Source organism: Phocoena phocoena, chromosome 16 (assembly GCF_963924675.1).
Source record: "Phocoena phocoena chromosome 16, mPhoPho1.1, whole genome shotgun sequence".
Classification (NCBI taxonomy): domain Eukaryota; kingdom Metazoa; phylum Chordata; class Mammalia; order Artiodactyla; family Phocoenidae; genus Phocoena; species Phocoena phocoena.
The window spans coordinates 83,814,689-83,830,169 of NC_089234.1; the positions used below are offsets into that span (position 1 = coordinate 83,814,689).

At 39.9% G+C, this 15,481-nt stretch overlaps 1 protein-coding gene across 1 annotated transcript in view; it reads right to left on the reverse strand.

The window, feature by feature from the left end:
• The window catches only part of FMN2 (formin 2), a 321,516-nt gene that overhangs the window by 206,994 nt on the left and 99,041 nt on the right, over positions 1-15,481 (reverse strand). Inside the window, exon 6 of the mRNA XM_065893942.1 lies at positions 14,444-14,499. Coding sequence (XP_065750014.1) covers positions 14,444-14,499 — 56 coding nt within the window. The remainder of the gene's footprint in view (positions 1-14,443; positions 14,500-15,481) is intronic.

Sequence of the window (15,481 nt, forward strand, 5' to 3'; positions counted from 1 at the left end):
CAAGTTAGCATACCTCTAGACATCTGTAAAATTTGAATTCTACTCTTCACAGAAGCCTACAAATTCTCTGTCTCATGCTCTAAATTCTAAAACATTCTATGGCTTTGGAGAAAGCCAAGGAGATTCCAGATTTATAATAAGACAACACATGCTGTACATAATCTTATAAGAAACCCAGATTTTAAATTGATAATATTATGCACAGAAGTAAAGTGCCATCTATTTCAAGTTTGAAATGGAATTTCAAGAAAGAAGGAAGTATCAGAACATATGGTGACTGGTAAATAACTCACCTTGGGCTCCTTAAAGCAGAACATGTTATGGAAAAGAAGAGTGTCACACAGAGAGCTAAAATAGCATCTCTGCAATCCTTACAATGAAAAAGATAAGAATTACTGAAAATGGAATATTTCTGAACTGGAATGGAAATGACAAGTGTCTTCCAACCCCTTCATTGCACAGATGAGAAATATGGGGTGCGAGGGTGGGGGGAGTTCAGTTAGAAATCATCATTGGCAGTGTAACTTCTGATGTCTACAGCACTGATTGATCATCTCATTGATGGGAAGGTACAGTCACCATCATTAGTGAATAACCAGAGTGGAAGTAATAAACAACATGTCTGGGAAAGGGGTCAGAAAAAAATGGAAATAAACAACCTTTTTGGTTCCCTCACATCTTCTGAATGCTCTCTCTCGTTACCTGAGTTGCAGCAAGGTCCTGCACTAACTCTAAAGCAAAATCTTCCTCAACTCTCCCAATTAGTGCAAGGAAGAAAAACAGTCTCATTGCAGTTTCCCTTCAGTGATGATCCATGGATAAATGTCTCACCTTCTAACCACCCTCTGCACCAACACACAACTAGCCTCTAAGGTCATTAAACTTCTAAAGAACAGAGCTCACAGCAAGTCTGGTGGAGTGGCTCAGGGGTGTATGCACGTGCCTGCAAATGAAGGGAAAACCCTGCAAGCAGTGATCTGAGCGCTGCAAATAAATTCTAGCTGGTTGTCAGGTTTGCAAATACAGAACCTATAAATAATGAGGATCAATGCTACACCAAGACAGCAACTTTGGAAGCCAGAGTACTGCCCAAACATAGCAACAATAATGACAAGGCAACAGCTAACATTTGAAGTACCCTACTATGTGCCAGGAGCTCTTCTAAGCACTTTATAAAAATCAGTGCATTTAAATCTCACAAAACCCTATGAGACCAGAGTTATCATTATCCCCATTTTGTAGAAGAGGAAATTAAGGCATGGAGAACATAATACGTTGCTAAGGTTCCTCAGGTAACAGTGGGGTAGCTGGGAGTTGTGCCCAGGAAAACTGGTCCAAAGCCAATCCTCAGTCACCATGGGGTGAACAGAAGCAGGATTTCTGACTCCCCAACCAGCACCTCTGCTCTAGTAAGTGTGGTCCCTGATATATTTCTTCATTCATCAAACATTTTCTGATCTGCCCAAAAATGTCAGGTGCTATGTTAGATATTGGAGGGACAAGTAGAATAGGGGGAGTCTTAGCTTTAAGGAGGTCAGCTGTCTATAAGACATGTGTAACACAATAATTATGGGAAAGCAAGGTAAGTATAAGGTCCCAGAGCAGAGGTATCAAAAGGGGTCTCTAGATTGAGGCCTCCCTGGGGACGTGTCTAAGAGGGAGTGAAGTTTGACATGAGTTTAGACTAAGATATAGGAATTCAGTGAATTAAAAGGTGGCAGTAGGAGTGAGAAGGAAAAGATATCAAACACAGTTATGAAGGATGCTAATGCCTAGAAAACAAGGGTTTCATTTTAAGGCTGTAAGAAACCAGACATGTAGGAAATAGTGGGTGATGAGGCTAAAAGCAGAGGATGGCAAGGGAAAGCCTTGCATGTCACCTAGGGGTCTGAATCTTCTCTCAAAAGCCATGAGCAGACAGCAGACATGAGTACATTTGGCTCCTAGAAGGACAGCTCTGGAGGGCAGATCAGAAGGGACTGAGACTGAGGTGACTAGACCAGCTGGGAGACCACTGCAGGGACCCAACAGTGCTGCAGCGAGCCCGGAGGGATTGAGGGTGCGACCCCTCACGTCACCAGGACTCCCACGCCTGCCATATCCTCCCATTGTGATGCATGTTCATTTCTACATCTGGATCTTCAATCTCTCCTCCATCTGAAATGCTCTCTCTCCTCCCTTCCTCTGTCCAAAAATGATCACTTTGAGGACATGCTCTAAATTTCTCCCTTCCTAAGAAGCTGTCTTTAATTATAAGTTCTCAAAAATGTTCCCATTTTTTAAATTCTGTAATACAACATACACTAAATACCTTGGCCAAATCACATTACAGCTTGCAGATCATTTCATATATATGGAAGGGCCCAAGACCATAAAATTCTTTTGTATTTCCTTCAATACCTACCACAACTACCTTGCACACGACATGTCAGCACACGTCCAAGAAGCATCCTTTATAAGCTATGAACTTTTACCAGCTCAGCTATCCCTTTAGAGCAGGTGTCCCCAACCCCCAGGATGTGGACCAGTACCAGTCTGCGGTGTGTTAGGAACCGGGTCATACGGCAGGAGGTGAGCGGTTGGAGAACGAGCAAAGCTTCATCTGCCGCTCCCCATTGCTCCCCATCACTCACATTACTGCCTAAACACCACCACCCCGTCCGTGGAAAAACTGTATTCCACGAAACCAGTCCCTGGTGCCAAAAAAGGTTGGGTACCGCTGCTTTAGAGCAGCTGCTTGAACTGTTTGCCCTTCTCCACAGGTCATCAACTATGTTGCCCAGCACAAAGGGATTTTACACCCGCTAAAGCTCAGTAGAACAAAGACACAACTTGATTTCACCTGCAAGTCCTACTGCCCCAGAGAAAAGCAAAAACAATGTGTGACCTCTAATGCTTTTCTGACATTCTCACCACAAACTGTAACTGCTTTCCAGATGCCTGCTGGTTTTCACTCTTAAAACTGACAAACCAATTTATCTTTTTTCCTTATTTCTAAAATTAAAATGTCTATTTTTTGTCCTCTCAGCTAGGTGGAGTTTCCATAAAATGAAAATGTATTTTCCAGAAAATCCCCGTCTTCCCCATAATGCATCATGGTAAACACCTTGCTAAAATGTCACAATTTTCAAACTCGGTGCCTCCACAGGCGCTTCACTGTGTCTCGCCTCTTCCAGACTAGGACCCCGTCCCTGCGCCAATGTGTTTTTCATGGCACATAAGAAGGTTCAGAGTCTGAGGCAAACTTCAAGGAATACTAACCCATAATTTTGGACTGCAACCACGTCTTTCCTCATCCCCTTTAATCCGTCTTTTTCTTACTTTGGTATATATATATATATTTTTTTTTTTTTTTAAGTTAACAGGTATTATTATTTATTCCTTCTACACATATCAACCTAGGCACTAGGTATAAAAAAGAAGACATAGAGATTTAGTCCCTTCCTTCTTTTTTTCTTTTTTAACATCTTTATTAGAGTATAATTGCTCCACAATGGTGTGTAAGTTTCTGTTTTATAACAAAGCAAATCAGCTATACATATACACATATCCCCATAACTCCTTCCTCTTGCGTCTCCCTCCCACCATCCCTATGGCACCCCTCTAGGTGGTTACAAAGCATGGAGCTGGTCTGCCTGTGCGATGCAGCTGCTTCCCACTACCTATTTTACATTTGGTAGTATATATAAGTCCATGCCACTCTCTCATTTTGTCCTAGCTTACCCTTCCAGTTCCCCGTCAAGTCCATTCTCTACATCTGCGTCTTTATGCCTGTTCTGCCCCTAGGTTCTTCAGAACCATTTTTTTTTTAGATTCCATATATGTGTTCATGTACACTATTTATTTTTCTCTTTCTGACTTACTTCACTCTGTGTGACAGTCTCTAAGTCCAAGCACCTCACAACAAATAACTCAAAGTCGTTTCTTTTCATGGCTGAGTAATATTCCATTGTATATAGGTGCCACACCTTCTTTATCCATTCATCTCTCAATGGACACTTAGGTTGCTTCCATGTCCTGGCTATTGTAAAAAGAGCTGCAATGAACATTGTGGTACATGACTCTTTTTGAAATATGGTTTTCGCAGGGTATATGCCAGGTAGTGGAATCGCTGGGTCACATGGTAGTTCTATTTTTAATTTTTTAAGGAACCTCCATACTGTTCTCCATAGCAGTTGTATCAATTTACATTACCACCAACAGTGCAAGAGGGTTCCTTTTTCTCCATACCCTCTCCAGCATTTGTTTGTAGATTCTTTGATGATGGCCATTCTGACTGCTGTGAGGTGATACCTCACTGTAGTTTTGATTTGCATTTCTGTAATGATTAGTGATGTTGAGCTTTCTTTCATGTGTTTGTTGGCAACCTGTATATCTTCTTTGGAGAAACGTCTATTTAGGTCTTCTGCCCATTTTTGGATTGAGTTGTTTGTTTTTTTCATATTGAGCTGCATGAGCTGCTTGTAAAATTTGGAGATTAACCCTTTGTCAGTTGCTTAATTTGCAAATATTTTCTCCCATTCTGAGGGTTGTCTTTTCATTTACAGTTTCCTTTGCTGTGCAAAAGCTTCTAAATTTCATTAGATCTCAGTTGTTTAATTTTTGGTTTTATTTCCATTTCTCTAGGAGGTGGGTCAAAAAGGATCTTACTGTGATTTATGTCATAGAGTGTTCTGCCTATGTTTTCTCCTAAGAGTTTTATAGTGTCTGGCCTTACATTTAGGTCTTTAATCCATTTTGAGTTTATTTTTGTGTACAGTGTTAGGGACTGATGTAATTTCATTCTTTTCCATGTAGCTGTCCAGTTTTCCCAGCACCACTTATTGAAGAGGCTGTCTTTTCTCCATTGTACATTCTTGCCTCTTTTATCAAAAATAAGGTGACCATATGAGAGTGGGTTAATCTCTGGGCTTTCTATCCTGTTCCATTGATCTATATTTCTGTTTTTGTGCCAGTACCATACTGTCTTGATTACTATAGCTTTGTAGTATACCCTGAAGTCTGGGAGTCTGATTCCTCCAGTTCCGTTTTTCTTTCTCAAGGTTGCTTTGGCTATTCGGGGTCTTTTCTGTTTCCATACTAGAGTGAAATGCTTTAGTTCAAGTTCTGTGAAAAATGTCACTGATAGTTTGATAGGGATTGCATTGAATCTGTAGATTGCTTTGGGTAGTAGAGTCATTTTCACAATGTTGATTCTTCCAATCCAAAAGCATGGTATATATCTCCATCTGTTTGTATCATCTTTAATTTCTTTCATCAGTATCTTATACTTTTCAACATACAGGTCTTTTGTCTCCTTGGGTAGGTTTATTCCTAGGTATTTCATTCTTTTTGTTGTAATGGGAGTGTTTCCTTAATTTCCTTCAGATTTTTCATCATTAGTGTATAGGAATGCAAGAGATTTGTGTGCATTAATTTTGTATCCTGCTACTTTACCAAATTCATTGCTTAGCTCTAGTGGTTCTCTGGTAGCGTCTTTAGCATTCTCTATGTATAGTGTCATGTTTTCTGCAAACAGTGTCAGCTTTACTTCTTCTCTTCCATTTTGGATTCCTTTTATTTCTTTTTCTTCTGTGATTGCTGTGGGTAAAACTTCCAAAACTATATTGAATAACAGTGGTGAGAGTGGACAACCTTGTCTTGTTCGTGATGTTAGAGGAAATGGTTTCAGTTCTTCACTACTGAGAATGATGGTGGCTGTGGGTCTGTCATATATGGCCTTTATTATGTTGCAGTAAGTTACCTCTATGCCTACTTTCTGCAGGGTTTTTATCATAAATGGGTGTTGAATTTTGTCAAAAGCTTTCTCTGGATCTATTGAGATGATCATAAGGATTTTCTCCTTCAATTTGTTAATATGGTGTATCACATTGATTGATTTGTTTATATTGAACAATCCTTGCATTCTTGGGATAAACCACATTTGATCATGGTGTATGATCCTTTTCTGTTTGCTAGTATTTTGTTTTGGATATTTGCATCTATGTTCATCAGTGATATTGGCCTGTAGTTTTCTTTCTTTGTGACACTTTATCTGGTTTTGGTATCAGGGTGATGGTGGCCTTGTAGAATGAGTTTGGGAGTGTCCCTCCCTCTGCTATATTTTGGAAGAATTTAAGAAGGACAGGTGTTAGCTCTACTCTAAATGTTTGATACAATTCACCTGTGAAGCCATCTGCTCCTGGGCTTTTGTTTTTTGGAAGATTTTTAATCACCGTTTCAATTTCAGTGCTTGTGATTGGTCTGTTTATATTTTCTATTTCTTCCTGGTTTGGTCTTAGAAGGTTGTGCTTTTCTAAGAATTTGTCCATTTCTTCCAGGTTGTCCATTTTGTTGACATATAGTTGCTTGTAGTAATCTCTCATGATTTTTTTTATTTCTGCAGTGTCAGTTGTTACTTCTCCTTTTTCATTTCTAATTCTATTGATTTGAGTCTTCTCCCTTTTTTCCTTGATGAGTCTGGCTAATGGTTTATCAATCTTGTTTATCTTCTCAAAAACCACCTTTTAGTTTTATTGATCTTTGCTATTGTTTTGCTTCATTTCTTTTTCATTTATTTCAGATCTGATCCTTATGATTTCTTTCCTTCTGCTAACTTTGGGGTTTTTTGTTCTTCGTTCTCTAATTGCTTTGGGTATAAGTTTAGGTTCTTTATTTGAGATGTTTCTTGTTTCTTGTGGGAGGATTGTATTGCCATAATTTCCCTCTTAGAACTGCATTTGCTGCATCCCATAGGTTTTGGGTCGTCGTGTTTTCATTGTCATTTGTTTCTAGGTATTTTTTGACTGCTTTGATTTCTTCAGTGATCTCTTGGTTATTAAGTAGTGTAGATTTTAGCCTCCATGTGTGTGTATTTTTTACAGATATTTCCTGTAACTGATATCTAGCCTCATAGCATTGTGCTCAGAAAACATACTTGATATGCTTTCAATTTTCTTAAATTTACCAAGGCTTGATTTGTGACCCAAGATATGATCTATCATGGAGAATGTTCCATGAGCACTTGAGAAGAATGTGTATTCTGTTGGTTTTGGATGGAATGTCCTATAAATATTAATTAAGTCCATCTTGTTTAATGCATCATTTAAAGCTTGTGTTTCCTTATTTACTTTCATTTTGGATGATCTGTCCATTGGTGAAAGTGGAGTGTTAAAGTCCCATACTATGACTGTGTTACTGTCGGTTTCCCCTTTTATGGCTATTAGCACTTGCCTTATGTATTGAGGTGCTCCTATGATGGGTGCATAAATATTCACAATTGTTATATCTTCTTCTTGGATTGATCCCTTGATCATTATGTAGTGTCCTTCTTTGTTGTAATAGGCTTTAAGTCTATTTTATATGATATGAAAATTGCTACTCCTGCTTTCTTTGAATTTCCATTTGCATGGAATATCTTTTTCCATCCCCTCACTTTCAGTCTGTATGTGTCCCTAGTTCTGAAGTGTGTCTCTTGTAGACAGCAAATGTACGGGTCTTGTTTTTCTATCCATTTAGCCAGTCTATGTCTTTTGGTTGGAGCATTCAATCTATTTACATTTAAGGCCGTTATCGATATGTGTTCCTATTACCATTTTCTTAATCGTTTTGGGTTTGCTATTGTAGGTCTTTTCCTTCTCTTGTGTTTCCTGCTAAGGAAGTTCCTTTAGCATTTGCTGCAAAGCTGCTTTGGTGGTGTTGAAATCTCTTAGCTTTTGCTTCTCTGTAAAGGTTTTATTTTCTCTGTTGAATTTGAATGAGATCCTTGCTTGGCAGAGAAATCTTGGTTGTAGGTTTTTCCTCATCACTTTAAATATGTCCTGCCACTCCCTTCTGGCTTGCAGAGTTTCTGCTGAAAGATCAGCTGTTAACCTTATGGGATTCCCTTGTAGGTTATTTGTTGGGTTTCCCTTGCTGCTTTAAATATTTTTTCTTTGTATTTTTGATACTTTGATTAATATGTGTCTTTGTGTGTGTCTCCTTGGATTTATCCTGTGGGACTCTCTGCGCTTAATGGACTTGACTATTTCTTTTCCCATATCAGTGAAGATTTCAACTATAATCCCTTCAAATATATTCTCAATCCCTTTCTTTTTCTCTTCTTCTCCTGGGACCCCTATACTTCAAATGTTGGTGCACTTAATATTGTCCCAGAGGTCTCTGAGACTGTCCTCAATTCTTTTCCGTCTTTTTTCTTTATTCTGTTCTCCAGTAGTTATTTCCACTATTTTATCTTCCAGGACACTTATCTGTTCTTCTACCCCAGGTATTCTGGTATTGATTCCTTCTAGAGAATATTTATTTATTGTGTTGTCCATCAGTGTTTATTTGCTCTTTAGTTCTTCTAGGTCTTTCTTATACATTTCTTGTATTTTCTCCATTCTATTTCTAACATTTTGGATCATCTTTACTATCATTACTTTGAATTCTTTTTCAGGTATACTGCCTATTTCCTCTTCATTTGTTAGGTCTGGTGGGTTTTTACCTTGCTCCTTCATCTGCTGTTTGTTTCTTTGTCTTCTAATTTTGCTTAACTTACTGTGTTTGGGGTCTCCTTTTTTGCAGGCTGCAGGTTCGTAGTTCCCGTTGTTTTTGGTATCTGCCCCAGTGGCTAAGGTTGTTTCAGTGGGTTTTGTAGGCTTCCTGATGGAGGGAACTAGTGCCTGTGTTCTGGTGGATGAGGCTGGATCTTGTCTTTCTCGTGGGCAGGACCACATCTGGTGGTGTGTTTCGGAGTGTCTGTGAACTTACTATGATTTTAAGCAGTCTCTCCGCTAGTTGGTGGGGTTGTGTTCCTGTTTGGCTAGTTGTTTGCCATAGGGTGTCCAGCACTGTAGCTTGCTGGTCCTTGAGTGGAGCTGGGTCTTAGCATTGAGATGGAGATCTCTGGGAGATTTTTCATCTTTCGATATTACGTGGAACCAGGAGGTCTCTGGTGGACCAATGTCCTGAATTCAGCTCTCCCACCTCAGAGGCACAGACCTGATACTCGGCTGGAACACCAAGACCCTGTCAGCCACACAGCACAGAAGAAAAGGGAGACAATAAGAAAGTAAAAGAAAAATAAATAAAGTTATTAAAATAAAAAGTATAAAAAATTAAAAAGTAATAAAAAGAAAGAATAGAACTAAACCAAAAAAACAAATCCACCAATGATAACAATTGCTAAAAACTATACTTAAAAAAAAAAAAAAAAAAGACAGAACCCTAGGACATATGGTAAAAGCAAAGCTATACATACAAAATCACACAAATAAGCATACACATACACACTCACAAAAAGAGAAAAAGGAACAAAATATATATATCATTGCTCCCAAAGTCCACCACCTCAATTTTGGGATAATTTGTTGTCTATTCAGGTATTCCACAGATGCAGGGTACACCAAGTTGATTGTGGATATTTAATGCACTGCTCCTGAGGCTGCTGGGAGAGATTTCCCTTTCTCTTCTTTGTTCACACAGCTCCTGGGGTTCGGCTTTGGATTTGGCCCCATCTCTGTTTGTAGGCCGCCTGAAGGCATCTGTTCTTCACTCAGACAGGACGAGGTTAAACTAGTAGCTGATTAGGTAGCTCTGACTCACTCAGACAGGGGAGAGGAAGAGGTACAGAATGCGGGGCAAGCCAGGAGCAGCAGAGGTCAGCGGGACCCCTATAATTGCACCAGCCTGAGGCATGCCGTGTGTTCTCCCAGGGAAGTGGCCCTTGATCATGGGACCCTGGCAGTGGTGGACTGTACAGGCTCCTGGGAAGGGAGGTGTGGATAGTGACCTGTGCTTGCACGCTGGATCCTTGATGGCTGCAGCAGCAGCCTTAGTGTCTCATGCTCATCTCCCACGTCCATCTCTGGAGCTCGTTTAGGGGGTGCTCTGAATCCCCTCTCCTCGTGCACCCCAAAACAAAGGTCTCTTCCCTCTTAGGCAGGTCCCAACTTTTTCCCAGACACCCTCCCAGCTAGCTGTGGCACACTAGCTCCCTTCAAGCTGTGTTCATGCAGCCAACCCCAGTCCTCTCCCTGGGGTCTTACCTCCGAAGCCGGAGCCTCAGCTCCCAGCCACCACCTGGCCCAGCAGGTGAGCAGACCAGCCTCTCAGGCTGGTGAGTTCTGGTCGGCACCAATCCTCTGTGTGGGAATCTCTCCGCTTTGCCCTCTGCATCCCTGTTGCTGTGCTCTCCTCTGTGGCTCCAAAGCTTCCCCCCCGCAACCCCCCGTCTCCACCAGTGAAGGGGCTTCCTAGTGTGTGGAAACTTTTCCTACTTAACAGCTCCCTCCCACTGGTGCAGGTCCCGTCCCTATTCTTTTGTCTCTGTTTTTTCTTTTTTCTTTTGCCCTACCCAGGTAAGTGGGGAGTTTCTTGCCTTTTGGGAGGTCTGCGGTCTTCTGCCAGCATTCAGTAGGTGTTCTGTAGGAGTTGTTCCACATGTAGATATATTTCTAATGTATTTGGGGAGGGGAAGGCAATCTCCATGTCTCACTCCTCCACCATCTTGAAGCTGCCTCTCTCTGGTCTATGTTTTAGTTGCTCACTCATCTTGGAAATTGTGTGTGCTGGATTTATAATTAACATGTGAATGAATGTCACTTTTTGCCTTAAGAATTCAGTAGGAACATATGATTTTCCCCTAACCTTTGATATGTCTAATACATTTTCATGCAATTCAAGTGCCTGTTTCTGTGTCTCCATCACTATTCCTTCAGAACTACGTTCCCCACACCTTTCTTTTGATCTGACCAATTCTGTTTCACTCTCTGAACTTGCCTCTGTCAAGACACAGGTGAGTAACCCTCAAGTGCCATCAACCAGGCCACCCCACCTTGTTCATACACATTCCATGATTCGCTCCTAAATAAACATGTTTCTGAAACAAACAATAAACTGTAGTGAGTGGTCATTGTATAAAGAGCATTAGAGAAGATACTCTACAAGGAGAACCAACAGAAAAGAATACTCAATTCCTCAATTAAGTTTGTAACCCAATTAGGCACTGAGAGGACTGGGGAGGACTGATCAGAGCAGGATCCTGGGGGAAGAGAATTAAGCCAATTTCAAAGGAGGTTAAAACTGGACTGAAATAGGATTTTGCCACTCACCTCAAATCATACGCATTTTTCTGACTTTTGAGAATTTAGTTGCATACAACATATGTGGTAAGAAAGTTTTGATCTTGGTTAATTTATTTTCATTATCCAACACTTTGTAATAGACGTGGTTGTTTTCAATTAATCCATACCATCAAGTGTAGGAAGACCTAACTTTCAATTGCTTTGATGTACCAATTCCTACCCCAAGCTAGAATTTTCAAAGATCAAATTCTATTCTATTTACCTTTTAACTAGTAGTCCATTTACATCGGAAAGATGTTGAGAATTTTAGGAAAATACTTTGAAGCACACATTTTATATATAATTTCAAAATTATTATTATTAATTTAAAATTATTTATATAATTTAAAAATTAGTTTAAAACTGGGTGGTAACCACTTTAGCTAACATATATTAATATTTAACGTAGGAGTAAATGTTTCTAGAGAATGTAATTGATATTTGGCTATTTATATATTGTAGAATACAAAAGGATTTACAGTTTAAATAGTATTTCAAATGCCAAAGAATAAAAAACAGAATTGAGACAGTTCTGTTTCGCTTTATGAAATAATTCTTTAGATACAGCAGATTTCAGAGCATATTATTTGAAATTAATCAGTAAGTGAGGTCTAAAGAAAGCAGTTTGTTTTACAACTTCCTGATCCCATGAGACCATGGGTGACAACACTCAGGGGTGGCCACACGTCTCCCTCCACAGATGCAGAGGATCCCCGCACCTTCCACTCCTTCCAGCTGAGAAAAGGCTTTACGAATCATGTGTTTTGTGTAGGGATATGGAGCTCTCAGAATTATTAATTACAGGGAGAGAGCAAAAGACAGAACCAATTCCATAAATTCCAGCGTGCTTGGATGGAGAGAACAGGTGCCTGGACGCACACCTAAAGAAAACCGAGAGCACAGGATGCACTTCACCTCTGTGGAGGGCCCCACTCTCTGCGTGCATAGCTTTCATCAGTCACACAGCAAACCCACAGGAAGCCCCCCACTTCCTCTGCAGGGGAAGCTCACAGACAGACTGCTCTCTAGTAACTAAGAAGCAAGGCGCTCTATGTAAAAAACAGAACTGTACTTTTTTTTTAAAGAGCAGTGAAGCACTAAAGTTAGTAAAATCGACACAATTTAGCACAGTTAAACATGTGTCTGTGACCTAATCAGCTTCAATCTATGCCTCTAAAACATATCTTGACATCAGTCTCTTATAAATGGTATAAATACAATAGAATAACTTAAAATAAACTTCTCACCTCATCCATTTGATGATTTTGGCATGAGATGGTAGTAAACAGCTGCAGTTTGATTACAGGTGCAAAAGTCTAATTTTTGTCATAGTGGAGAGAACAGGAGGTATAAAGTCGAACAGACCTACGTTCATACCGTGGCTCTTACCCTTTATCAATTTTTGGTCTGAAGCAAGTTAACTCCTATAAACATCATTTTCTTATCAGTTAAGTATGAATTATAATAGTTACTTTAAAGGGTTATTATAAGAGTCGCATAAGATAATGCAGTAAAAGAACAGGTGCACAGTGCATAGGTAATTAATTCTAGTTTCCTGAATCCCTTTTATGGTGGTTACTTTAGGCTCTTATGAAAGAGACACACATCATCTCAAAAACGAATCAGTCCCTAAGTAAACTTATGATAAAGAGTCACCGATTCCAAGAGTATATGATGTCATTACTGAGGGCTAGGCTTCAACTGCTTCCCAACAATCTTACCACCAAATTAATTTATTATATTTTCTAGCTTCTAGACACTTCACTGGCAACAAGGAAATGAGAAGGTGTGAAATTTAAATCAATCTATTTCCCCCGTGAGTTTCCAAGCTGTAACATCAGGTGTTTTAAAATCACCCAGTTCATCAGGTTTTCCGCTTATTATTGGTTCAGAGCTCATGAAACATAGAAAATCACTATAATTTTACACACATGAATATCTGCCTTGAATTATTCCAGCTGGAATCTTAATACACAAAGTAATGTTGTTGGTGTTTGGTCACCATTGATAGTATAGAATACTTTTTGTCCAGGTTTTCTTTGGTGTTATCAATATAACAGAGAATTCAGTAATATACGTCCTAGAAATAAGAACTAGAAAGATCTAACATATTATCCCAGATCACAGCTTAGTCATGCCAAAAAAAGCGTTGGAAAAATAATAAGAAGATATTTTGAGGGCACTGTTTTTCTTAATTATTTCTCACTTTATTTCTCTTAACCTCTTTTCATTCTTCTTCATTGTATTCACTACTGGCTAATCATGACAGTTAATGAACTACCAGCTCAGTCCACCAGGGCTCTTCAAGTGCCCCAGCCTGATGGAAGTCTCTGCTCTTAAAAAAAAAAAGAAGCTGGGAAAACCTGTTTTATGACATTATCCTTAAGAGCATCTTTACTCTTATGAAAGTAAACAGAATAGCTATATTTCTGAAAAGCACCAGATAATTTATAAAACGAAGTTCTCAACCAATTTATATCCTTATTTATCCTCCAGGAGGAGTAAACTTTCATGTATGATGCAGGGCTGCTTCTTTTAAAAAAGGAAGTCATTTTATACTTGGAAAAGTTCTCAAAAATCAACAGATTCTTTGATTTTACAGAGAACACTATGTCCCAGATAGCCTGAGTATGTTGTCACAAACTGACCAGAAACTGACCTGGGTCTGAAACTCAGGAAGCAGCCGTCTCATTTTCTACTCAGACCCCACTCTAGAAAACACACTTCTTGGTGGTAATTTCTAACACTAAGTTATTTTCAAAGGTAGAGTTAGGAGAATGTATAAATAAATTTTAAAAATGGTTTTATAACCGAAAAAGCAATTGCTAACCACAACTACTATTTCATATAAGTGTTTCCTATTTTTACAGGAAGTGCATTTTGGTGCAAGAAAAAAAGGCATAAAATGTGGCTTCTTTAGTAACAGAATAAGAAAGTTTCTGTGGAAATTAAACAGACACTAACTAATGTTTCATCCACCAAAGCAAGTTAAGAATATTATTTGGTTTTAGAAAAGCCCTGGCACATCTTATAAAAAATCATATCCATGTGACTCTTAGTGCAACCAGGCCCATCTCTATACAACACCTGAGCAGCCGCTGTTTCCTGATGGAGCCAGCACTTGTGGGCCCAGCTCTCCGGCAGGACATGGAACAACATGGATGCTGAGGAGTTTGTGCCCAGTGCCACTTCCAGGCTGATTTCCTTCACAAAGTCTGAATGAAAGAAAACCCCCTCCCACCTGACTGGAGTCCCCTGCAGGCTGAGAAACACGGCCACCTAGCTGGCTGGGCAGATGGAAAGATAAAGCAGAGGCAAATAAGAGGGGAAAGGGAGCTGACATCCTAATTAAATCTTACCTGCTGAGCAGCATCTGAACATTTTTTCGGAGTTTCTAAAACAGCAGATTGAGACTCTGGGTTGAAAAGGAAGAAGACAGGCAATATGTTAAAGAGCAAATTTTCCCATTTCTCTGATCACAAAATGAAACTAACTGTAATATACCTTCAACCATAATAAGCACCAAAACACCCAGGCTACCTTTCATAATAAGCATCCAAACACCCAGGTTATACCTCCGTGTTATGAGGACATGACTGCTTTTGAGTACATGTAACACACAAAATGACACACTCACGTCATTAGGTATTTTTTAAATTAGATTATCTCTACACCCTTCTTTACACATCAGTCATGATTATTTGTCTCAACTCCTAGTTTCTACTTTGTGCCATGAAGTATCTGCCAAGACACTCACTGTTCGTATTATTCACTTAAGTCTGTACAGTGACAGAAGCCAACTCCCCAGTCTGGAAGGGTGGGATCTTGGATGACTTACCTGACTATTGACAACTGACCTTCCACTCTCAGTGAGAGGTAACGAGTGCTCACCAAGAGGCAATGAGTAATTGTCATTTGAGAACCTACGGGACTGAAAATTCTTCATGCTGGAAAACCTAAGGGGTAACCAAGGCCATGTTTTCTTTTGTTTTCTAAGCTAGGGGATACTTTCCTCTAAGCGAAGCTTGCACGGGAGTTACATAAAAACCTAAGAGAGCTTCCAGGAATCCCCAGCGCTCTGTGGATGGGAGTCTGAGAACGATTCCCCTTGCCCATCCTGGGCACCTGTGGTGAGGAACCGAGGCCCCGACACAGTGGCTGGTGGTGAGACAAAGATGAGTCTGTCTCCTGACCTTCACGCTGCCCCCGGCCCCCGACTGGCATGCAGACCAGACACCTGACAGCACACAGCCGTCGCTCTGAGGGATACTTCAGACCTTCCCAATTCAGCAGCATTTTAGTATGTGACATGTATGTGACAATGCATAGAAAAAATAAAAGGCAGTCGTGGTTTAAATCGTACAACATATTGCTAAACTAAATTGAAAGTTCTCATT